Genomic DNA, 25,093 nt, shown 5'->3' on the forward strand with positions numbered 1-25,093 from the left:
TAGGTGGCTTTTTTTTTTCCTTTTTAATTTTTTTTCTTATACTATGATGCTGTTTTCCTTCTCAGTCACAGCAATATTGATTATGGTTTATTTGTACTTAAGTGGCACATAGGAATCCATGCGCTGTTGTGTTTGGTGTGTATTTGCTTTGAAGCACCAAGTATACCTTCGATTGTGGGTTTTTTGCTTTGGTTTTTGGGTGTCTTTTACTCGATGAACTGTAACCGAAGCACAACCTGCTGAGGCAGGTGATGTTCTCTGCTCTGTAGAACCAGCCTGGCTAAATCAGTAGCGAAGCAGTTCAGTGCAGCAGTGCGGAGGGAATTTTGTACAGGTGTTGCCCATATGTGTTGGGTATATGCCTGGAAATAGGAAGGGTGATGGTAAATTTTTTCATCTGTCAGTATATCATTTTTCACAAGGGGTGGAATTTTTTTGAAGGCTTAGGGGAAGGACAAATTTTGCTCAAGGTTCTTTCATTTTATTATTGTAAGATTTATAGCATTGCCAAGCCCCTTATTTGGACTGATCCCAGACCTGCCATCCCTCGTCCATTTGGAGTGCAGAGCTCTCTTCCTCTATTTTTCCAGCTTTTACTCCAAAAGTGGGGGGGAAAAAAAAATCAGCATTTGAACTATTTTTTGAAGGGATTAGTTTGTTCACTCCTTACTTCTAAATGAGAAAGTAAGGAATGTTTTAAGGAGATTTTGAGATTTCCGTAGTTTTATTCTACATCCCGCAATAGGGTTTTCAATTTTAGAGCGCCAACATATTTTCACTTGAATTTAACCAACTCACTTCCTGCGCTTTCAAAGTCGCCTTGTCTGCCTCAGTTCTCTGCCGCTCTAGACTTAAAGCTATTACCTTTTGGCCTGGATCCACCCATCCTGACACTGAAATGAAGGCCTGACTGAAGAAAACATTCCAGGAACAGTTTATCCTTTGCTAGTTGATACAGATTCTCTAATGCAGGGTTGCTTTTTTGGCTGTTCTTTGAGCACTGCTGAGGCCAAATGTCTTCCCAGTCAGTCTGAAATTTCGTAGCAGTTTGCTTTCTTCTTGCTACCCGAACAACTTTGGTAGATGGCTGTATGGGAGAGGTGCTGTCACATTGACTGGCTCTTGAGCCCCATACTTCAGTGCCTTGTGGAGTTGACTGGCAAGGTCTCTCTAAGTCTGACTTTTTCCTGGCATACAGTTATTCCAGTATGCTTTATTCTGCTTATCAAACCACAGAACACAGTTTTCCCTGTCTGGCATTATGGCTACTGTGCACAAAAGCAATTTTTCATAATTTACGCGTGTCTTCCAGAATGTCCCTTCTTTAAGGACAGAGGGCATCAATGTTGTCCATTCTTGTATCGTGTTTCAACCCTGTGTATTTTGTTACAAGTACTTAATTAGGTGTGTTAAGTGCTAGTTCTCATTGGCCAGTATCACCGAACCACTTACGCCATGTATAGGAAAAACAATAGGCACAACTTTACCAGGACCTGATCATGGCCACCTAAGGGACAGTATAATTTTTAACTTGTAGCAAGGTTTAAATGACTGGGACAAATTTGGGTCATTACAAAATGAGGCTGTGAGCTACAGTGTTTCTAGGGCTGTGCTTCTTTCTCTTAGTGTGTTGTGTAGCTTCAGGCACTGAATTGCAGTTTGTCTAGCCGTTTGGTTCATATCCTGGTTTTCCTCTGGTTCAAAACCGTGCATGTTTTGCTTTTTGCTGGATTCTTCTTTTGTACCTGTCTTTTGTAGGCTGGCACAACAACAGACGGAGAGTCCTAAGAAGAACTGCTCTAAATGCACGTTCGTGTTTCTCCCACCCCTCCCCCTGGTCTCCTCTCACTCTGTCCTACCCCGTCCCAAATTCCATTAATATTTACAGAACGAGAGCCAGTACTCCAGCATTAGCCTCAAATTCAGAATGAGATTTTTCTGTCTCTATCTGCCACTAATGTAGAAGACAACAGAGGTTGGATATGCACTTTTTTTAAAAAAAAAAAAAAAAAAAAAAGGAAGAAAAACAAAAAGCTTTTTCATAACCAACACACTAGATGAATTGTGTTAGGTACAAATAGGCCTACAAAGACCAGAGCATATGTAAGAAAATATTATATGTACTGCTGTTGTAAGGCAGAGGAACATAAAATTATTTGTTCATTGACTAAATTAAAAATTCCTCAGTTTTAACTTATGAACTCATTTTCACTGTTGTTTCTTCAAATTTTGTGTGGGGAGAAAAAAGTTCCTTTCTTCAACTTACCAATTCATTTACAGGATAAGCAGTAAAATCAATAAGTCAAATGAAAAGGTTTGCCAAACGTGAAAGAACTGTGTTGATAGTTACACACCAATGATGTATAAACTAAGTATTTGTAAGGAGCATTACATAAATAAACTTTTACCTCAGTCCACCAGTGAAGTTTTGCAAACATAGATTTCATAGGCAAACTGAGAAATTGGGAGGGAAGTAGAGTGAATGAAGAATTTGGCTAATTTGCATTGTTTATTTGACCCCAAACTATGTCGTTTCGTTTCTGTTGTAAGATGTATTCTGCGTAAGATGTATTCATAACCTTTATAAACTGACTTAATAATAAAAAGCCAAAATCAGAAGATAAATATTTCTGTTCTTCCAAATTGTTTTTGTTTTAATGTTGTTTTATTCATCAGAAAGTATTTGCTGACTTCCACTGTAGTCTGCAGATGGTCTTACTCCTCTGTGACCCCTTTCTGTGAGTGTTTCAAGACTTGCTTTTCCCCGGCCCTGGGAAGGATGACTGGTGTCCGTTTCCAGTTTGCCTGGGGTTCTGGCTACTGCTGACCTCTGCTAGTTGCCAGCAGACAGTTTTTTTTTTTAAACTATGTGAAGCAATTGGATTGTGTCCATCTTGTTGTGAGACCAAGGGTTATTTCAGAGCACAGAAACTGATCTGCATTCTTTACATGTAGAAGGAGTTCATCTGCACGTTCTGTGGAAGATGATTTGGCAAAGCAGCCTAGAGAAGCTGACTCTGCAGTGTGCATGTGCTGCTCTTCCTCTAAGGAATTGTGAGAAAGTATTTTAGCAAAGGATTCCTCAATCTATCAGATACCCCAAAATACATAGTCACAGAAAAAGTTGGTTTGTTTTGGGTTGGTTTTTTTTTTTTCATTCAATATGGATTTATTTATTCTTAAATTTCTGTCCTTTAGTCTGTAAATTTGTATTTTTTTGTTGTTGTTTAAAGAAGGGCTCTCTTATTTTCTTCTCTGCTCTCTGGCAATAGAATTGGGTTATCTCACTTTTCTGATGAACCTACGTTTTCCAGATAAATGACAACGTAAGGGTTTATTTTTCAAAACCGAAACAGTTGGATTGCCTTTTTGTTTTACTGGGATAAGCATCCGTGATGCTCTGGGGAATGGAGAATGATCTAAAATAAGCCTAGCTGTTTTTTGTTGTTTATCTGTTTCTTTTTGCATCTGTCTTAGTATTTATTGCTACCATCTGCATTTCATTTCAGGTTGTCTAATGTCTTATTCTGCATGTTCTGTGCCTATTCTCTTTACATAGCCTTGGGCTGTAATATCACCATTTGCCTACTAGAGATCCATTTCTATCTGTAACAAAATGAATTGCATTCATCTGTGTAATTCATTTCTAATGAATGCCTTGCTCCTCATTAAACAGTGATTTACCTTTGTTTCCCTTTTCTACACTGTCAACACTAACCATTTTGGGGTCCTGTGGAGAGATGCTAATTTGAGAAAGCAAAAGTCAATGCAACTAAGCGCTCACAAATGCCATCCTCATTGGCACTTTCAAAAATATTCATGGGACACTTTGTGAAATACAGTTTCCAGGTGGATAAGAAGACTCAAAATCTTTTCTTACTCATAAGCTTTCAATGTACAAAGACGACAACCACTTCAGAGTTTAAATGCATTTCTCCTTGTCAATGTCTTGAACAGGTAGCCAAGCTTGTGAGTCTTTTAAGACCTTTTCTGCTCTGCAAGAATTTTATGGATCGCAGGCACCTTTAGGGTGACTCTACTCTTGATTCGCTGGCCCCTCTGCACCTTTTCAGGAATATTAAAATATTTCAAACTTATTTTTAGAATAATGTTTTGAAATACTTGATTTTTAGATATGTTAGAATGTTTTGGTCTTGAAAATATTTTACATCAACTTTTTTATGAGGTTCAAGGTTTAATATAATCATTTATTGGCTTTGTGTATCTGAAGGAAAAGGATTAGTACCATTAACTAATGAAACAGGGGTCATACAGTAACTTTGTTACAGGTTTGGTCCATACACATACACAACTCTTCTATAATGCCCTTTCGTCCTATCCTGCAGTATCCCCTTTTCCAGCCCTTCTGCACTTTGCAGAACAGCAGAACCTGCCACGTGTGCAAATAGATCCGTACTGGTGACAGGTGATGGTTAGAGTATAGGATGAATTACCAAGTTTATGTTAACTTTAAATCTAAGCAGAGTTTGAACTGCAACAACAGATTATGAATATGAAAATACTGTTGGCAAACAAAATTTAAAGCAATACAGATGGTTTTTAGAAAGTTGTTTTATTTACAGCAACTTTAATTCTTATTTTAGTGATAGTACAAGCTACTCATTGATGCTTTTGATCACTCACATGAATTTAGCTTGGTATTTTACAATATTTACTCTTGTGTTTGGCCAGATTGATCCCCTGTTGAAACTCTAGAATTGTCAGTGAGCATCAATTGAGTTATACCGTGGATTAATTTGATCATAGTATTATGAGGGGATTGAAGCATGGGAGGTTTTCTTTTAACTGGTCTTGCCTAAGTCATGTAGTATTTGGAAGTAAGAACACTGATTAATATAACGAAATTTTATTTTTAATATACATTTTAGAGGACAAAACTGACCTTGAGAACAGTGTGATGCAGAAGAAAATTAAAATCCCCAAACTCTCTCTCAATCACGTAGAAGAAGCTGGGGAGGTTACAGATTATGGGGAAGAAGATGTGGAGCTTAGACACAGTAAGGTACTGAAGTCTTTCCTTTTTTTTTTTTTTCTCCTCTTTTTATCCCCCCCTTTTTTCCTTTTTTTTTCTTTTTTCTTTCTTTTTTTTCCCTCCTTTTTTTTTTTTTTTTTTGGAAGTGCTTGGGGCATATTCAGACGTCATAGCTTAAAAATTCCAGGCCTGCTTTTGATCCTCTTAAAACACTGTGTTTGGTGAAATTGGGTCAAATTGCGTGTGGGGGTGGGGTACGGGTTTTCAAAACCTGATTTATGTGCAATTGAACGTTTTCCTGTTTATACCGTCTGCACAATTTAGTAGCCATTTGAGATTTTTGGAACAGTGCTCATCCACTTTGGCCCAGAATGCTTTAAAAGTCACCAGTTACATGAATGTCGAGCAGCTGTTCTTGGTGGCACTTGTGACCTATTGCGCTTTGCTTGTTTGGAATTGGAAGGGGTGCTCTGAGAATTCCTAACTACAGCAGTGGGGGAGAAGACAAATTGACAGAACTGCATCCCTCCATTATAACTGTCAGTTGCCTTTTTAGGTCCAGATGTCAGAAACCCACTATGTAAATGTATTTATTTTTTGATATCAACAATTTCTTTTAAAAGTCTGCCAGCCTTCAGAATAAGATACTGCTCTGTGGCTTCATGTGTTTTGCAGCTGCAGGAATGATACTAGTACATTTCTTTATGGTGGGCCAACATTTTTTTTTTTATTATTTTTTTTTTTTTTAATAACATGCGTGGAGCGTAACATCAAATAATCTCATTTTCTGCCACATTACTCATGGATATTGTGGTATGGGAATTGATAGTGTCAGCTTCTTGTCTCTAACCTATGAGCTACACTTGCTTTCCTTGCAGTTGCTTGGAAGTTCAAATGCTTTTTCCAGACTTGGCCAATAAAACTTAGTGACTTTTACCTGTACTGTCACGTTTTAACACCATTATCCAGGCCCCAGAAAAGAGGTGTTCTTTAATTTGTAGAGTTTGCGCAGATGACTGAAGGTAAATTTCTACTGAGAGTTCAAAGGACATGAAGCCTCTGCAATGCAGTACTGATGCAGAAGGAATCAGTTGATCCAGGAAGATGAGACTGGATGGTACATTCTCTCTCCAGCTTCTGTGTTTTCAATTCCCTTTCAGTGTTTGCTGATAGTGTTAACAGAGTCACTTGCATCAGGCAGTTGGGTGAACGTGCTAGAGGAATAGTCAGAGAAGGTTTTGTCTCCCAAAGCGTGGGAAGGACAAGCCCTCTGTTCACAAAACAGCTTTGCATGGTATGCTGCTTTCATCTCGGATGTCGTTGCAGGTGACAAACATAGCACATAGTTCATGCTTTCTCTTACTTATCAGAAAATCAATTGCTGCTGGAAATCTAAATGTTAGAGGTAAACTTTAAAGGAAAAGAGATCCAGATCCAATTTTTTAAAAAAAAATAAATTATCTTTGTCTATGAAATCAAGTGACCTATATATACCCAGCTAGCAAGCGTTGCACAACTGCAGAAAGAAAGGCCTCAGAAATTTGTGTATGCATTTAGCTGAATTATGCGTGCATGATAGTTATGATGTATATCCACAAGAATCTATGTTAGGCAAAACATTTTTGCAGGCAGACTGTGTCTTGCTTTTTTTGGAAAACAAGAATATTAACGGTTCCCAAGTCTGTGGAATTGTGATTTGTATTACATCTTACTGCTCTCTCCTAATTTATTTATTTTTTTATTGTGACATGCAGAGACAAGATGGGAGGAAACAAAGTGAAGGTACACACAAAAGCATTGAAGCAGTTGTTGCTCGGCTTGAAAAACAGAATGGGATGAGTCTCAGTAATACTTCCAGCCCTGAGGAGGCTTTTATGGAGACTACGGAAAGCATGAACAACATGGACGATGCTGTAGTTCCTCGGATTCTGTATGAAGAATTGCTGAGGAGTTACCAACAGCAACAAGAAGAAATGAGACACATTCAACAGGAGCTTGAGAGAACGCGGAGACAGCTTGTGCAACAGGCAAAGAAGCTAAAGGAGTATGGGGCACTCGTGTCAGAAATGAAAGAGCTCAGAGACTTGAACAGGAGACTCCAGGATGTACTGCTTCTAAGACTAGGTAGTGGTAAGTGCCGGACTTAAATGGGACTAGTTTTAATGAATTTTGCAAGTGTGATCAATTGTTAAACTGGACATTGAATGTTAAAAGGGTTTTCTGCTATGGCTGTACAATATGTGTCAAATTTGTATGCTATGTACGTCTGGGGTTTTCTTTAATGATAGTAGAGGTCTTTGTGCTGGTGTGGTTGAATCAGAGTTCCATTTTAAGCAGCTGTATTTTAAAGAGTCTCTGACCTTCTAGTATATGCTGAAAAAGATAATAAAGCGTCATCTGCAAAATATACCGATATGTTCCAGTTTAAGAAGGAAAAAAAAAAAAAAAAAAAGAAAAGGCAGTGGAATGAATATTTGGATTAAAACTATTTTATTCTTTTCAGTTAGGGATTTTGTTTATTGTTATGTAAGTGACTGTGTTGCCTTCCGTTTTCTGCCCCCTTCTCGCTTTAGCAGCTCATTAGAATGTGATTTATTCCTGAACTTCTTAGCAGTGGCTTTAAACAGCCATGCTAGTTGCAAAATAATGGATTGTTAAAGAATAATTAAAAAAACTTTTTATATTAGTGTCCCATTTATCAACACTTGTTACAAAACACAGGTTTGTGTAATTTGGATTTAAATTTTAAATATCTTGAGTCAATTGCTCAATTGTTTTGGTTTATAACAATTATTTAACCATTATGTTGGAATAAAAGGGAAAAAAGACAAAATAAAAAGTTCATCCTTTTCATTGAAGATGGTACCCTTGGAATACCTTCAAATATTTTACTAATTTATTTGCTGTTAGAATGTGGTACTGCTGTGTTGAAGATTTGCTTGGTGACTGAAACTTGGTTAAAATTTGTGCATCCAAACTTAGCATGCTGTTTCTTATGTCTGCCTTTGTGTATCTGGAAACTTAATTTTTGCATGTAAATTGGATATTGGCTCTTCTACTTGACTTGAACGAGTGCATGCAATTTGCATGTGGGTCTGAGTTCCATCCACGTACAAACCCGAACCGGAGAGAGCATGCGCCTGTGCTGTAGCATGTGTTAAGGTGTGCCGGCAAGTTTGGAGCCAGGTTCTCGAAGTAGCATCTGACAACTTAAACTGGGTGTTTCACTGTGAATGCTCATCGTTGTTATGCTGTGCATAATTAAAGTGTCATTACTTATTATAAACATTCTAGTTAACTTTTTAAATAAAACTAAATAGGCAAGGTTTCCACAGTCTGAAAAAACACGATGTGGTTGGCAGTAGATTCCACTGAGCCTTCTAAAATTTTCCTTGGATGGAAAGATGTTTCTTCATCTGCAAGTAGTTAGCTGAAATTTATGTGAATGGAGCACCAGCCAGATGTTAGTAGGCAATGGGGCTGAACGGCGTAAAATACCAATTTAGTTGGTAGACTTGACAGCAGTTTGAGTGGTGAGACCAGCAATGAAATGAAGACAGCTTCTGAATTCTGTCTCGTTTCTTTCACTTTAAGAAAGAAGGGATGCATTTTGTGCTTGAGCCGTATCAAAAAAGCTTAGAAGAAAAAGGAAAAAAAGAAAAAACCAAAAACCAAATCATCTTGGAAAAAATGTTTAATCTTCTCTAAATACTGGGCTTGAATTTCCATTGTATCAGTTTGGCATCTGCTTTACAACTGAAAATAAATCTTGATTACATTGAAGACAAGTTCTTTTAATTTAAACACATACCTGGACAAATATGAATTATAGGTAACTTCCAAAAAAATCCCTTGTTGTTATTACGTGTATGGAACTTTTCATGGATGACAAAGGTAGAATTTGGCTCTACGGGCTGTGTCCTTCACAGGGTGCGTGTTTCCTAAGGCTCAGTGTATTAACCGCTGATAACTCTAGTGCCTTTCCTTATAGCCTCATTGACAGTAGAGAAACAACCAGATTCTAGAAAGATCAGTACAAAACTTAGGAATGTTTGGAAAGGCAGACATCTTCAGCAAATTACAAATTAGGGAGTCTGATGACGGTATGAAAAAGTGCTACTTTTAATCAAGAAACAGATACGTAAAGACTTCTTTAGTCTTCCTTACTTTTCGAGCTTATAAATGAGGTATGTTTGGGTATGTGAATAATCTGTGAAAATTGTTCAGAAAATAGATTGCATCCTGAATTCATCTTCAGTTGTTGCAGCGATCTCTTAAACCTAGAGTTTCAAATTACATGTAATTTATGTTACGCTGCACTTCTAGCAGGCTGGACTTAATGCAAACTAATTGCATTTCTGTTTCACCTTAGAGACTTCTGATTTCTTTGCATGAGATGACAGCTGTTTTGTGCTGATGAATTGCAGCTGTGGGAAACGCGTGCCTGTTGCCATTTTAAACTTGCAGATCAAATATAGAACAGCCTCTTGAGCTAACATTCAGTCAAGTATTCAGTCTCCTAATTTCCCATCAATATGTTGATTTCAGTGAGAAGCAAGAAGTCAACGTATTCCGCTTTAGACCTAGGCCTTCATTTCTGCTACTGAACTTGAGCCGCTCTTGTGGGAAGAGTGAGGTTCTTAATCTTTCACATGGTGACGCTGAATTGCTCTTTGTTTTAAGAGAGTCTTGGAAATGGCAAATGAAATAGTGAAATCAGTACCGATCCATGGGGATATATTGAAGCTTCTTTATGATTTTGATATGCTGTTGCCCAACAGATCCCTTCCTGGAGGAGGCAAGCATTTGACCAGGGCTCTAGGGACCAAAGCAGTGAGGGAACACAATGACTGTCATGGAAGAGGTTACGGTGTCCCTCCTCTGAGCGCCCTGAAGAATGCGTGCAGACAAAGCCCCTTTTCCCTTTCCTGCTTTGGGATGAGGAAGCCCTGCGATTGTAGGCCTTTGCGGTTTCTTTAGTGTGTTTTCAGGTGCAACAGAAAAATATGTCCTGTTTTTATCAATAGAGAGTAAGGTGATTTAGAGAATTAAATCACTGACTCTTCCCTGTAGGGCTAACTTTAAATAGTCCGTGGATTGCAAAAGATAAAAATTTCAATAACTTTTGAAAAAGTAGTTGTCCCCAGGGTGAGATCGGTGTAGTTTGCTATGGTTGTATGTGGCCAAAAGTAGTGAACTTTTATCAGGGATAATGTTTGAGTGTTGTTCAGTCCCTGATAAATTCTGTATTTTCATGTTGTATTGCTAAGAATTAGTGTTGCTCTGAAGTCAGGGAGTATATTCACCTTCATTCATTCATTCCCATTCATTCATCAACACACACAGAGCCCCTCAAGTGGTTATTTTTAATTCCAGTTTAATTTCAGTGATCTGGTTTACAGTGTCTTGGGACTGACACCGGGATAGGGAGAATGAAATGGTATTTGTGTCTTAGCATGTGTAAGGAATTGCTATTATTTAGCTTTTCTACATTTGTTTGACTTTTTGATGAAAAAAAAAAAACTAAGGCCAAGGTTTCAATCAAGTACGAGTACAGGGAATACCATATATATATATATTTTTATATATATATATATTTCCCCTTGTCACACTCCTGTTGTTTCCATTCAAATTGTGGTAGGCCATGTGGAAAAACAGCTTACTGCTTACAAATGTATATGGACCACTTTATCAGTTAATTTATTTTGGCTTATTTACTGATTTTTGAGTAGCATGTAGCCTAAGATGTGTCTTTGAGGAAAAGAGGCGATGAAGGGAAGCCTTCTACCACTTCATCCTGCATTTGAAGTTGCTGGCCTCTCAGATATTATGGAAACTCTACAGTCAGGAGGAGAAAGAGTTTGCAATAAAACATTTGTTTCCTTTTTGCGTTCTGAAGAATTGTCTTTATTTTTCTTATGATCCTTATTTCACAAGTGCTATCACTATGAAGCCTTTAGATAGTGGCATATATTTTTGTACGTCCCATTCATCATCTCTAAAATAAGATGCAGAGCATGAGAGCTACAGAGAGAGGAAACTTTTGGAGTGTGGTGTGTGGTAGATTGGGCACACAACTCCCATTAGCAGTAAGACAGTAGCGTGGGTTATATGTCTAATTCACAACATGTCGGGTTGAAAATGCTGTCGTTAGTAGCTGGTGAAAGTAGCTGTGAAGACTGCCTACTTACAGGCAGATTTCTGTTTGGGAAGGACAAATGAGTAGACTATAAAAGAGGATGTTTTAAAGGCTTTCTGTTGGGTGGCTTCTAAGCAAGCAGTAAAGTGTGAATTACAATAGAGGATTTTCTGACCTGTTAGAGCCATGGTTATTGTGGACTTTAATCAGCTGTTTTTGTTGAGAACTCCGGAAACCAAATCCCAGCTGTGTCACTATATGACTCTAAACAAAACAGTAAAAGATTTCTAAATAGCAACTAGAAAACGTCTCTAAATAGATAAGCATTACCTTCTAGGAAGAAGGTGGTTGTTCTTCGGTGTCTTCCTCAAAGTGACTTTCAAATTATAAGAAAACTCAAAATAGCGCTTTGTTGAAGAATGTGTTCTTAAATTAACAGCTAGAAGACCACTTCTTAAGTTCACACTGGCAATTACATCGCTGCGGCTGCTTTTCAGGAGTGCCCACCCTGAGATGTATGCTGGCTGTGGGTGGTTTAGTCAATCCCTGTCTTTCCTGCAATCTGGATCAATTTAGCAGTCTCAAGTTTAGAAAGTTTAGTTTGTCTTGGTCGTACCATTGTATATCCGTGACAGCAGAGGTGCTTATTATGATTATTATGAAATTATAATGCAAAGGGTATGTGTTTTGTGATTTCTCTGTGCCATGCCTATGACTCTTAAGACACTGTGCTGGTGGCACTGCAGTATAAGGTTATCTGAGTTGCCAAGACAACCTTTAGGTGCCGAGTGTCAAGTGGCAGTCAGCTGAGAACATTTAGCTAGCTCTGTAGGTGTAGAATAAGCTATAGGATAAATGTCAAGTGCTGACAATGGAGGAAATGCTGATATCACTGTATAATAATTGGTAAATCAAGCATCACAAAGGAGGAGGAATGAATACTTTACTTGTTCCAGGTACAGGAACTATTTAAGATACGTGACTCAAGACACGAGCTGTGGTGCCAGCTTGACGTGCAGAGTTAGATCAATTCAGGGCTTGGTCTATGTGCACAAACACTGAGGGGGGATGCTGAACCATGACGGTGACCTGAGTATTGAATTGTCATTTGTTGAAGATGTCAAGGTTGGGATACAGAGTGCTGCAGCGCTCTCAGCTCCAACCTGGTACAATATAGTTCTTACGAATGGGTGAGTTTATCCTTATAGTTCTTGGAAGTGGCTGATTACTATGGTGTCCAGGGTCTGAGCTGGCAACCTTGCTGTGCTAACAAACCACCGTCCCTGCGTGGAACTTCAGTGACTGCTGGAGCTTCTCGTGAGCCCAGAGACAGACATCAAGAGACAAGGATAGGCTGGGGGCCGTAGCCTGTTCCTAGACTTCTGGTCTAACCGCTGCAATGAATGGAATATGAAATCCAGTTCACCAATTATTTTATTTTGTTCTTCTGTCTTTTTAGGAATGCTTTATAAATTTGATCTGGAAAAGAAAAGTTGATGACTGACAAAATAATTATCCTCCTTTGAAGCCTCAAACATATGCTTAGTAGTATTCTGTTGTTTAATCTGTGTTTAATTTTTGTTGATTGCATTAAAAATAAAAATCAGCGTGTTGGATGGATTGGACAATCAAAATTCTAATTTATGTGGGGTTTTTTTAACCTTGGATACTCTTTCTATGCATGATACTTTAGCATTAGTAGCCTAAGCCTGTTTCCTTTATAGTGTTTCTGTAGATCCTCGCTATCTTTAATATAACTGTTATATCTAAAGAGATTTCAAATTTCTAGAAAATTCTATATGGATAACTTATGTAATTATCACAGTAAATTACGCAGGTTTCTCTGCATCTATATAGTAATTCGGATTTGAAGAATTACTATTGTTGCTTTTGGATTATAGTTTCAGTGTTTTTTGAACATAATTTCTGTAGTGTGCATTGAAGCAGTCTTACCCATATCTGTAATTGTCCATATGCTTTAAGAATAAAATGAAACATTTCAATTAAAATGAAACATTTTAATGTTTATAAAGCAGAGTTACTTATCCTGCTTTTATGTATTGATGTTCAGAAGTAGGATTTTGGTTTAGACTCTTTCTAACTTTAAAATGAACATGACTAATGTGTTGTTTTATGCTAACCATGGGTGATGAAGGGATTGATTTCGTGTTCTCTGGGATAGCAGACAGCTCTCTTTTCTTAACTGTCTAGGACCTGCCATTGAGCTTGAAAAAGTAAAACCAGAAACAATTGAGCCTGAACCTGAGGTACAGAAGACCTTCAGTGAGGAAGCAAATACATCAACGTACTATCCTGCCCCCGTTCCAGTAATGGACAAGTATATTCTCGAGAATGGAAAGGTATTTTAAATTAAATATAGCATGAATAATTTGTAAATGTCCATCAGGTGATTTTCTTGTGGAATTTTCATGATCTCGGGGGTTTTGCATGGTAGCAGCTTATACAAACTTTTTCAGTTTTTATAAAGGCATGCTATTATGTTGAGGAAAACTATGAAATTACACAGATACGAACAGCATAGAAAATTATCCTCAGTGATGAGTGTTGAATGCTGTGCAACACAAGGAATATAATTATTAAATATGCACGCACATGCACATTGGCATAGTCTTCAATTGGTGACATACGTAAATCCACTGAATATAGACCCAAGTCAGTAACCCCCATTATAAAGTTACATTAGTCTATTTAAAAGGAATACTTTTTCCTAAAAGGTCTTTAATGGTTTTAATGTGTTGTAGTCCTATTGCAGAGAAACCTTCATGTTTTGGTTGAATTGGAGTCAAGTAGGTAATCATGAACCCTGGAATGAAAATGGGCTCCCTTGAATCTGGGAATAGTGTTGCTGATGTAGTGCTACTTTCCAGATACTTTTATAAAGTTGGTGAAATACCATCAGCTACAGTTTGCCTGAGCCTGACTGATAGTTTTTCAGACTTCAGCATGTTTTAACACATTATCCGCTCATCTACCGAGCCCTGCTTTTATAATTGTTGCCATTATCAGTAAATGAACATTGTATTTTTTTATTTATTTTTTTTTTTTTTTACAAAACGATATGTCCTTCAGAGTTGCCTGTGTAGGTCCTGTTTCTTAGGACATGTATCCATTCAGTACCATAAGCTGAGAACCTTTTAGGAGGAGATGTCCATTTCAGCTTTGGCATACTGGAATAGCACGAACTATTACATTTTCAGATCTGTGTGACAAGATTGACTGCACAAGTGTCTGTGATTCTTGAAGCTGAATTCGACATAATTGTTGAGGACAACATGTATGTGAAAAATAGTATAATCTTGGCAGTTTGACAGATATTTGGTTCGGATAGCTTTTCTTGCCTAATGTATTTAACATATGTCATTTGCTTGTAAATTTTGTGTATATTTGTGGAATGAAAACTTTGCATATATTACTGAGAGATCAGTTTACCTTCTTTTTTCCCACTTAAGGTCTGTGGGATAGGGCACACCCCTTATTTGTATGCAGCTTTTCTTGCACCTCTGTTTCATCTGCCAGCTCCTTGGCACTTCTGTTGTGGAAGTCTTCGCTGTCTGTACAGATATTAATATCTCTCTAACTTCCTTTTTGTAATTTTGGTCTTTCTTTAAGTTTACCTATTTATTGGGGCTTCAGTCAGCTCAGATGCCAGAAACGTGAACTAATAACGTATTTAGAGGGTTGGAGGGTGGTTTTTTCAGTTTTCCTTATTTATGCCTTTTTTTCATTACTTCTTTATTGACATGCACCACTAGAGTAGTTGAAATACTTTTTTAGAAATCTTGCCCTTTGTGGCATCGGATTTGATCTTAGTAGGATTCTTTCAAAGCAGATAAATCTCTCCCCTCCAGAGGGAGAACGCAGTTACTGAAAAAGAGCCTATGGCATTCATTTAAAGAAAAGAAGAACTAAAAAAAAAGAAAGAAAAAAAAGAGTTCATCTTCTGAGATGCATTTTAGATACATCGCACATGTTAGCACAGTTATGGTGGTGAGCGTTGCTTTGAATTTGCTGTTCTTTCTGTTACGTTGTGCTTGAAGGTTGATCCTGCGTTTGCTGAAATTGGGGGTAAAGTTCCCATTGATTTCATCAAGCCAAGGGTCTGGCCCATGGGGCAGCTTTTCCAGCAAGAAGAAAATAGCTTCTGAATCTGGAGTAGAGTAAGCTTCTCGTAGCTTTGGGAGTAATAGGAAACGGTACCGAGCCTGTTTCACAGAGAGGTAAACTGAGACCCGGACAGATTAAGTTCCTTGCCGTAACAGTGCTAGAAATAGAAAAAGGGAGACATAAGATTTCTGTGTCTGTGGCTGTCTGTCACGTAGTTGCTGTTACCATAGGTGTTTCATACCAGTGATAACTTATTTTAATAAATGAAGCATGTTCAAAGAAGGGATGATCTGTCTGAAACATAAATATTAAAAATATTTGCTGTAACTTGTTTTCTTTTAAATAACTTCAAGCTAATGAATAATGTAGTAGCTTAAGAGGCTAAACAATCTTTAGCAAGGACAGACCCTAATTTTGGCGAAGCGGAATCAGATTCTTGATCAAATACAGAAGTTTCTGCAACTAATGTAATACAGACATCCCAAATTTGGCATGTCACAACATTCCTAATCTTAGTTATTTTCTAAGTAACTTACACTCATTTTTGCAGATAACCTTTCCAAGATCAAAACAGAAATAACTGAATTATAACTGTAACGACTGTTTTCTGAGCCCAGACTGCTCTTTCTGATTGAAGTTGTCTTACAAAATATGTAAAGAGCACTAAAAGAGCGTGATTTTTTTTTTAAAGCCATTATGAAGGGGCTCAACAACAGAGAAGGAAGGAAAAAAGGGGTGTTCATGTTGTGCTTATTACTAGTTCCATTTGTGTCCATTACAAAACCAAAATACCACACGGGCTTTTGAAAAGCTTCTTAGAATCCCTTTAATGTAGAAAATTCTGCAGGAGAGGCAGCTAGCTTCATGGTTTTATACTTTGAGGAAGTTATTTCATTTGTTTTTTATAAGGTAGCTGGTAGCCAAACCATTCATATTTTTCTATTTAAGTTTTTAAACAACTAGTTGCTTTTGAAGGATGCTGTTGTAATAAAAAATTTCTTCGGGTTATAACCCTCATTAATAATTAAGACAGGTTTCCATTTAAAGGAAAAATGGTTTTTGGTTGAATACAGGCAGGAAAATTACAGGTATATAAAATTTTACAGTAGCTTTGTCCAATTTTCGTTGCATTTAATGGGACTTATGTGATACTGCTCAGATCTGTATGGGTAGCAGGCACAGTTTATGTAATGCCACATGAAAGGAGTAAACCCATGAAAAACTAAGAGCAAACCAGTTAAGTCAAACAGAGTCTCCTAATATAGTTTTGACATAGAATTTTGTTCACAGGATTTATTTTTTTTAATTGTGAGGAGGCAGTAAGTTTTTATGACAGTATTAGTGTTACAGAAAAAACCTCCATTTGATCAGGTTTTATGAAATCTAAATTTTGGCTATAACAACCCAGTTGATAGGTATTTTTGGTATTTTGCGCTTTTACAGAATGACCTTCTTCCTTTCCAGTGCAGTGAACTCTTACCAGTAATTAGAATAGCTAGCTCATGCATTACCTGGCCATGGATGATGAACAAGTATGGGTCCAAGCGAATGAAGTTCATCACCATGTGAACAAAGCTTTGCGTGTGCAGGGGCCGTTCAGGTGTCTGACCTGTCCTCCAGGGGTTAGGAGCACAGACATACAAGGTACAAAGTATTCTCCGGGGTTCTACACAGGGCCAGCGTTTGCGTCCTGGTTGCACTCGTGCTGGTTACTGGTGGAGTTATTTTCCTTGCTTGACGGCATCCTGGTTATCAGGACTATCAGCTCAAGCATATGTAGTGCCAGCCTAAGGGTGGTACTCAGATTCTCATCCTGCATTCATCTTTAGTCTGGAGCACTGGGAAGCTTGGGATAGAGATACGGGGTAGCTCTGTGGGAATCAAGCCAGTATAATCAATGCTGAGCAAGACTAATAAGCACTACTAGACTCAAGCAGCTTCCTTTTGGAGGCTCTACAATGGCTTCACACTGCATTTCCCAGTACCCACATTATCCTGCTTTACTACTTCAATGAAATATCTCTGCTCCCCATTGTCTGCATAATGGAAAGTTTATGATGTTGCAGCAATGGGTCATTGCCTTACCACGAAACAGTATTCGCCTGGATAGACTGATTGTACATGATAGGCAAACTTAATGATAGAACTGGAAGTTTATGAAACTTCCTAACTCTCTTGCCTTGTGTTGAAATTGTAGCTCTCATTCCCTTCTCCCCTTCTAGTTACTTCAAACAATCAGGCTGAATTTTACCGACAGGTACAGGATATAACTTAGGAAGTATTTCCCTCTCTACTGCTTCCGAAATATGCTTTCAGTAAAGTCTGTTTTATCCAAAGGGAAGCTTTCACACTGAAGACAATGTTTCATCTTACTCCTGAGTTAGGCTGGTGCAACTGCTTGGTTTATATGCTGTGCATACCTCTATAATACTGGATGTGTTTACTGTTGCCTTCTTCTGTCTCTGTTCCTGAATATAGTCTTTCAGGTGATAGGCTATGTGGGGGTGAAAAAGTAGAGAATAAGAAGAACTGAGACCAAAAAGGAACTATATTATGTAAGAGGTTGACTTGAACTCCCTGACCCACAAAGTTGGAGAAGTTTCAGAATTAGGCAAAATGGATTTGTTCAGCCCTAATTACTGTTATTATAGTACCTAATATTAATGTTCCTACAGCACTTGGATACTGTTGTGTGCTACATACCATAGATAAGTTGTTATTATTACTACCTTCTAGGTCCATCTTGGCAGTGGAATTTGGGTAGATGAGGAGAAATGGCACCAGCTGCAAGTAACACAAGGAGATTCAAAGTATACAAAAAATCTAGCGGTTATGATTTGGGGAACAGATGTTCTCAAGAACAGAAGTGTCACAGGAGTTGCAACCAAAAAAAAGAAAGATGCCGTTCCCAAGCCACCTCTCTCACCTCACAAATTAAGCATTGTCAGAGGTAGGTTATTTGAAAACTTTTGCTTCCTGCTTTGGAGTTTAACTATTAATCATTGAGTTGAAAGATGCTTCTTTTCAGCTCATATAAAATTAACTGATTAAAAACTGTAATTCAAATCGCTATTGCATTGTGAAGCGCATACGTACTGAGGAAAAGTAAACCACATTGCAATAGCTGTGCGCAGTGCAGGCCTTCACAGCTGAAGAGTTGTACTTCAGTGAGGTTCAAGAAGATCACCACTTTGAACCACTTGCAGGACAGGACTCTCAGCCTGGAGAACAACACGTTGTTCTGGAATTCATTTGTAACATAGTGACTTTTTAAAATGCATATATTCCTTTTAACAAGCCTGAGAGTAGCTTTACCACATTCTTCTGTCCAGAATGTAACCAGCTCTGGCATGAGGCACAGAAACCATTATAGCTGTGACTATAAAAATACGCATACCTTCAAAGGCGAGAAAGAATAGTGTTACCCTTCTAAGTAGAGAAAATGGAAATAGTAAAAATTAATTGTTGCACTTGAATTGGAATTTGAACAGGAAGTGTAAATCGCTGACCTATCTGGCAGGAAAAATTGCAATGACACTTTCAGTAACTGCAAGGCTGAGTCCATGTATGTAGTGCTTTGAGAGAGAGAAGCCTTCTCCTTTATTTAAAATGAATAGTGAATTTCAGTCCCTTTGTATCATCATGCTTGTGTTTTGCATTCATTTCTGTCTCTCTTGGTATTTCAGGCTTCTTTTTAAGTCAGAACTGAGTTGGTTCCTCATGGAATACATACTGAAATTGGATTTTTAGGTTTTGTGTCCATACGAAATTGCAGTAGGGCTGAAAGAAATCTCCCTAATTGATTTAGCTTCATTATTCTGTATTTCGTGTTCTTAGTTGCTATGTGCTCTTAACTATGAACTGTTTAAGAGCTGTTGTAATCTGCCTTGCAAGTACCATGTGTTGGAAGCATGAAATGTGATTCCTGTTTGAGTGTGTGCGTGTGTTTGTGTTGTGTGGGGAAAAGTTGGAAACTGATCTTCATACTGTCATCTTTCTCAGTTTGTAAGAAATGAGTAAAAGACATGGGGTTTTTTTTTACTAATCTGTTTTAAGAATATATGTGGAAGTGCAAGCTGTTCCATCCTGATTTTCTAGTTCTGGCTGGGACCTTTTGGTGCAATCCTAAGACATGTAGTAAAGTAGAGATCTACTGGCCACGTAAGGAATCCACTCTGTGGCTGTGGCTACCCTTGTCGGCTCCTAATGGGAAGTACAATTGGTTACCCAGACACATGCTTAACAAATGCAGTAAAGGGTTATTTTTCACTGGCCCATTGCAAAGAGCTTTCTAGTTTCCCTGCTGGAGGCTGTTGCTCCTCAGCACTGCTGGCAAGGTTGCCTATATGAGAATTTCCTCTTCTGCTTCAGTCAGGGCCAGTCTGTGTTGCTTGAGCCATTTAAATGATAGCTTTCTTCTACCTCCCCTTGTTTTGCCTTCATTGAGTTTGGGAGTACGCTCCAACAGGTACATGGTGAGAGGCAGATGAGGCCCTTCCCTTTCTTTTCCGTACCTTTACACTTTCCAGCAGTTCAGCTCTCCCGTTTCCTCGTTTTTCTGTGTTTTCTGTCATACTTTTGCTTCCAGCCTCAACCCTCACTTGAATTCTACTGTTCCACGCCCTGGTTTTCCATGTTCCTCTTTCCAGTGTTTATTTCACCTTGTCTTTGACTGCCTTTTTGTTACTCTCAAGGCTGTACAGTCTCCTCTTGAACCATTTAAACTTCATGGCCAATGTTTTAGGTGGCAGCAGACAGAATTCTTGTGTCGGTGGTAACTGGGTAGCACGTAATCATGATTTTCCACGTTGTTGTGTCTTTTGCATTTGCGTCAATGTTAGCAGGTCTTGCCCCATCATTCCAGCAGTGTTTCCTGGAAAGCTGGAAGTGATCAAATAAGGAGTTACTGTGTTATGGAGAAGAAAAAAAACCCAAATTAGTAACAAGTGGACAGATGGTGATATGCGAGGAAGTTAGAGTTTACGTGACCTATGACTTGGATCAGGCATTACAGACAGAAGTAAAGCTCCTTGTTAGTCTTTGAGGTCTACTTGAATTTTTGGTCCAGTCAGAAGTACAAAGTGGGATCCGTGTGCTCCTCTAAAGCCAAAAGACAACAAAGAAGCAGAACCCCTAAATCACTCTTTGGAGCCCCCAAGCCAGCATCCTTATGTGACTACTAAACTGCTGTTTCTGCAGCCCCTCACAGAAACGGAAGAGGAAAAACTGTGATGATCGTGGATCTGTCTGGGTCACACTGACTGATGAAGGAGTTCTGTCAAGTGATTCTTTGCTTGGCGTTGTGGCTAAACTAATAACATAGCCTGTATTTTACTGGAAGTTCACCTTACTAGGTGTATCTGCCGCAACCTGGGAGTATTCCTGAGATTATCGTGGGACGAGTTTATGTCCTACAAACACACTGGGTTTCTTCAGGTTCTCCGTGACATGCCTCCTCTTAGGTATCGTATTTCAAATTGTAGTTTACTGAGGATCCGCATTTCAGCTGTCAGGCTGCCTGCTGATTAATTTTATTTATTTTACCTTCAATACATCTTACAACATAAAATTCACATTGTTTTAGATGTTCTCATCATTCTGTGGACACAGACTAACTTATTTAAAATAGATTTTTGAACGACAGCATTAGCTCTTAATGTGTCTGGTATCTCTAGCTTCTTAAAAATCCCTACGTAGTACGTAATAAAAAAATTATAAGAAGTATGATGCATGAGCACTGTTATAAACCTTGTTAATGCAAAATAACCTTCTATAAAACTTCTGAGAGGTTTCAAAATGAACTAAAAAGCATGCATAGTACTTAAATTTCATAACTTTTTAATATGATGCATTAGAAATGTTATAAACCATGTTAATTAAGCGATAATCTCTATGGCTTTCTCTATATGAAGCAATAAACATCTACTGGAATAGATTACTAGGCAAAGCAGAACAGAGTTTGTTTAATCAATCTGGGAAGCCTACACAACAAAATACATCCTTCTGGTTATGAAAACAAAAAACCCCCAAACCTGCCTGTCACTAAGGACTTGGGTGTGTTGCGTCACCTCTGATTTCAGTAACCTCTGCAGGATTCTGGCACCAAACTACCGGCTCTGTGGAGCAGAATTGTCTCAACTTTCATTGTCCTTATTGCTTTTGTGGTTATTACTATTGCTTGCTTTTTGTATTCCAGTGAAGTTCACAAAGCACATTGTGCAAACATGCAAGAAGATGGCTCTCGCCCTGAGTAATCTACTAGTAAAAGCAAAATATGCCCAGGGACAGGTAGTCTGATAAAGATGCAGACATTACTGTATGTTGAACAGATTTTAAAAATAAAACAAATTAGCTAATGTCTTCTCCGACTGGTTACTGCTTCTCTTCCTAACCGTTATCATTCACGTACCGTCTTGAGGGTGTGATGGTAGGAGTGACGCACAGGGAACTGGAGGTAACAGCAGTTCCAGTGAGACCGTTCACCTGGGAAAAGATTCTAAATCTGCTGTGGAGATATGGACAAAGACAAGAGTTAGGCAGGCAAGACTGACACTAAAAGGTTGTATTTAGCCTTATTTCTGTCTAGAAAGCCTATTAATGTAGTCACAGCATAACTGGAAGTTGGTCATGCCAAAGATTCAAGCCTGGTGAAAAATCTTGTCTTCAGTGAGATAGCCAGTGAATCAATGAAAGCTTCTATTGTCTTGCAACAAATATACACAGTGCTTACTCAGTGCTGTCTCTTGAGTAGTTAGCTCAACACAGAGCTATTTTCTTTTCTAAAAATATCCTAATGGCTCTTTCCTTTTTTTTTTTTTTCTCCCCAGAATGTTTGTATGATAGAATAGCACAAGAAACTGTGGATGAAACTGAAATTGCACAGAGACTCTCCAAAGTCAACAAGTACATCTGTGAAAAAATCATGGATATCAATAAATCATGTAAAAATGAAGAAAGGAGGGAAAGTGCAAAGTACAATTTGCAATAAATTTTGGATTTTTAATAAAGTCTTAGTGTTTTACTTAAGTGTTGTTTTTTTTATTTGTGTGGCGTTATTGCTGATGGGAGAAGCTGATTTGAAGCGTTACTCTCCTCCTATAACTGATTCATTTTTTGAGCGGTTCTGTCAAAAGCCTTTCTATGGTGTAACCTGCTTTTGAATAATGTAAGATATATTGTAAGTCCACTCACAATGAAAGAGTGACTTTTCAAAGGTTTTTGCAATGAGTTGCGGTATGTTACCTGCAGTTCTGTATATAGGTTGTAAGTCTGCGAACACCAACCCATTTTGCCTACGTTTTGTTTTACTGGAGTGAGTGGATCTAGGCTGTGTTAAACATCTGCTTAGAAGGAAGAACTGTACAAAATCCACTTTGCCACTTTGCTATTGAAAAGGGTTTTATTGTATTTTACAAAGTGTTTTTTTCTTTTTTTTTGAACTGAAATTTTAATCGTTTGTTTTTATAAACCTTTGTTTTGATCTCTAACAATATATTTGGTCAAAAACACACAAAGAATGCTTCTTTTTCACTTATTGTCTTGTAGTTGGATCACCATTGCTGTCGTAGTTTAAAAAACCAAACAAACAAACAACAAAGAACCCAGAGCTGTAACTTGTAAAGTCATGGTAATTTATTTAAAAAAATATATATGTCGAAAAGCAGTTCTTTTTCAGGCACCAAGGCACTTTTCAGATTTCTGGTTGCGGTACAGAGCTCGTCAGTATGTCCGTATTACTGTTCTCGAAGCACTATATTTTTAGTGTATTTGTATTTTCAATCGATTTAACAATTGCCATGCTATGGCAAGGTTATGTATAATAGAAAGTTTAGTACCATTTCATCTGAGTCCATAATTTAACGATGGACATTTTTAACACAAATTTAAATCAAAAATAAAAATAATTTTCTACACTGAAGTTAGATTTGCGATGTAAAGTTACAAGGAGTAATGTGTTATGGGTCTGAATTATACCTGATTGTCTGCAAGTGAAAGAAAATAGCCTTAAGTCTTGTTTCATGAAGTATTTTGAGAATAAGGTTTGGCCTGGGCTGATCAGTTTTGAGGATTTGGTATATTAGTGATCTTAGTTAACCTTCCGTTTATTTTACGCACGCAGATGTGATTATCTGCCTTTCAGGCTCTCTGTTCCCGAGTATCAGCATTTGTTCCTTTTCTGCCCCTGGAGTTCTACTTCCTGTAGTTTTGAAAGACTTGCCATTTCTTATCGTCTTCCTGTAGCACTGTCGTACCCCAACGTCAAACCTCTCTCAGCGTCCTGCGCGCGGAGATAATTTGAAAGGAGCAAAGCAAGGATTCTTTAAAGGGCTGGGGTGGATGGAGGGAAGAGGGGAAGGGAGAGGAGGTGGACTAGAATTTGCAGCGCCTCTTTTAGAAGGGATGGAGAAAAACATCACGTTGCCTTTTCCTGTACACCGCGTGTGCTTAAATGATGTCTTAATTCCCGATACAAGTATTCGGTTTATGCTTTCCAAAGTGCAGTGTCACGATTGGCTTGTGCCCACCCAAGCATTCCCTGCTGCCGAACAGGTACGTCCCACTCGCGCGGCTCTCGTCTCTGCGTTTTCCCGGTCCTTCCCTTAAACTGGCGCCTGTGATTCCGCAGATGTGTCAGATCTCGCTGATTTCCAAAGGTTCGTTTCATAAGGGCTGGTGCCAATAGGATGGAGCCATGGAGCATTTATGGCGAGGGGTGGAAATGGAAATGTTGGTGTTTTGGTTTTTTTTTTTATGGTGGCTTCTGTGTATTCTGAAATTGCATTTAACAGCCTAGCTTGTCTCCTGTTAATCTCAAAGTGTTCTTAGGTAGTGTTTAATGAAGTGCATAAATGTTTATGCTTCCTAATTTGGGATGCTAAATAGCAAATTAGTGTTTATAATGTCAGTGCATGTATCCTTTTATTAATTAAAGAACAAAATAGAGATAACGTTGAAGAAACACTTAAAAAGCAAGTTCCCACTTTTCAAGCAGACTTGTGAACGTACACTTTTCTTTTTAAAGTGATACTAGGGCAATCCGCTGGTTTGGGGGAGAATGTCCATAATTTCCTCAGTCTTTATGGCTTTAGTACTAATGTGTTTTCATGGTAACAGATTCTTTAATGAGAAGATCTTGCTACACTTCTTGGAAGATAAGCCTATTTGAGACAGCATTTTATGAAACCTGGGAAAAGCACATGAGAACTTAATTAGAGTTGGGGCTCCAGCCTGGCCGCAAAAAATCAGAGATTCTAAGTCTTTCCACAAAACCAGCATCATCTCTAAGACTTCTCTTTGACAGGCTTGTCCCATCCAGTGGTAGTGCTGCCTATTGCTGAAGAATTTAAATGTTCTCTTTGGGGAAGGTTTCTTGGAAGTCTTCATTCATTTCTTCCTGGCATTTCCCTCAGCCCAGGCCCGGTTTTTAGCGGAGTTCAACAGGAGGATTTGGCTGGCACAAAAGGCTCCGCTTCCCTTTGAAGCGTAGCGTTCTGCAGGGTGGTAATACTGGGTCCTTTGGACTGGGCAACCGGCATTTAATGTGAGCGTCACCTGAAGGTTTCTTGAGTATGGTAAAGGAATAGGACGTGTACAAGGTAGTAGACCTCTTTATTGTATAATAACTTGGACTGAATCTTTGGATTTCTGGAAATAACTTTTTGCTAATAATAAGGCAGTTCTGCACACTGCATTTGTAAGGCGGCGTGCGGAGGCCTCTGCAGTGGATGTCGGGTGTGTGTGAATAATATCTCTACACTTGTATTTGGTCATTACTCTTGTCTTTTCCCTCCCCGTGAGCCCCTCTGAAGGCTGTACGTACAAACTCTTTCCCAGTG

At 38.4% G+C, this 25,093-nt stretch overlaps 1 protein-coding gene across 5 annotated transcripts in view; it reads left to right on the plus strand.

Annotated features, from left to right (window-relative positions):
* The window catches only part of LOC134519544 (cytosolic carboxypeptidase 6), a 969,057-nt gene that overhangs the window by 587,188 nt on the left and 356,776 nt on the right, over window positions 1–25,093 (plus strand). Inside the window, exons 2-6 of one of the 5 annotated variants that reach the window (XM_063343901.1) lie at window positions 4,890–5,023; window positions 6,748–7,117; window positions 13,344–13,492; window positions 17,994–18,207; window positions 22,085–22,278. The exons of 3 other annotated variants lie outside the window; for them this stretch is intronic. In XM_063343901.1, coding sequence (XP_063199971.1) covers window positions 4,890–5,023; window positions 6,748–7,117; window positions 13,344–13,492; window positions 17,994–18,207; window positions 22,085–22,245 — 1,028 coding nt within the window. In that variant the 3' untranslated portion in view covers window positions 22,246–22,278. Of the gene's footprint in view, window positions 1–4,889; window positions 5,024–6,747; window positions 7,124–13,343; window positions 13,493–17,993; window positions 18,208–22,084; window positions 22,279–25,093 lie in introns of those variants that run through there. One more of the 5 variants, XM_063343900.1, reaches the window with a different exon arrangement.

Source organism: Chroicocephalus ridibundus, chromosome 8, assembly GCF_963924245.1.
Source record: "Chroicocephalus ridibundus chromosome 8, bChrRid1.1, whole genome shotgun sequence".
In the NCBI taxonomy this organism is placed as follows: domain Eukaryota; kingdom Metazoa; phylum Chordata; class Aves; order Charadriiformes; family Laridae; genus Chroicocephalus; species Chroicocephalus ridibundus.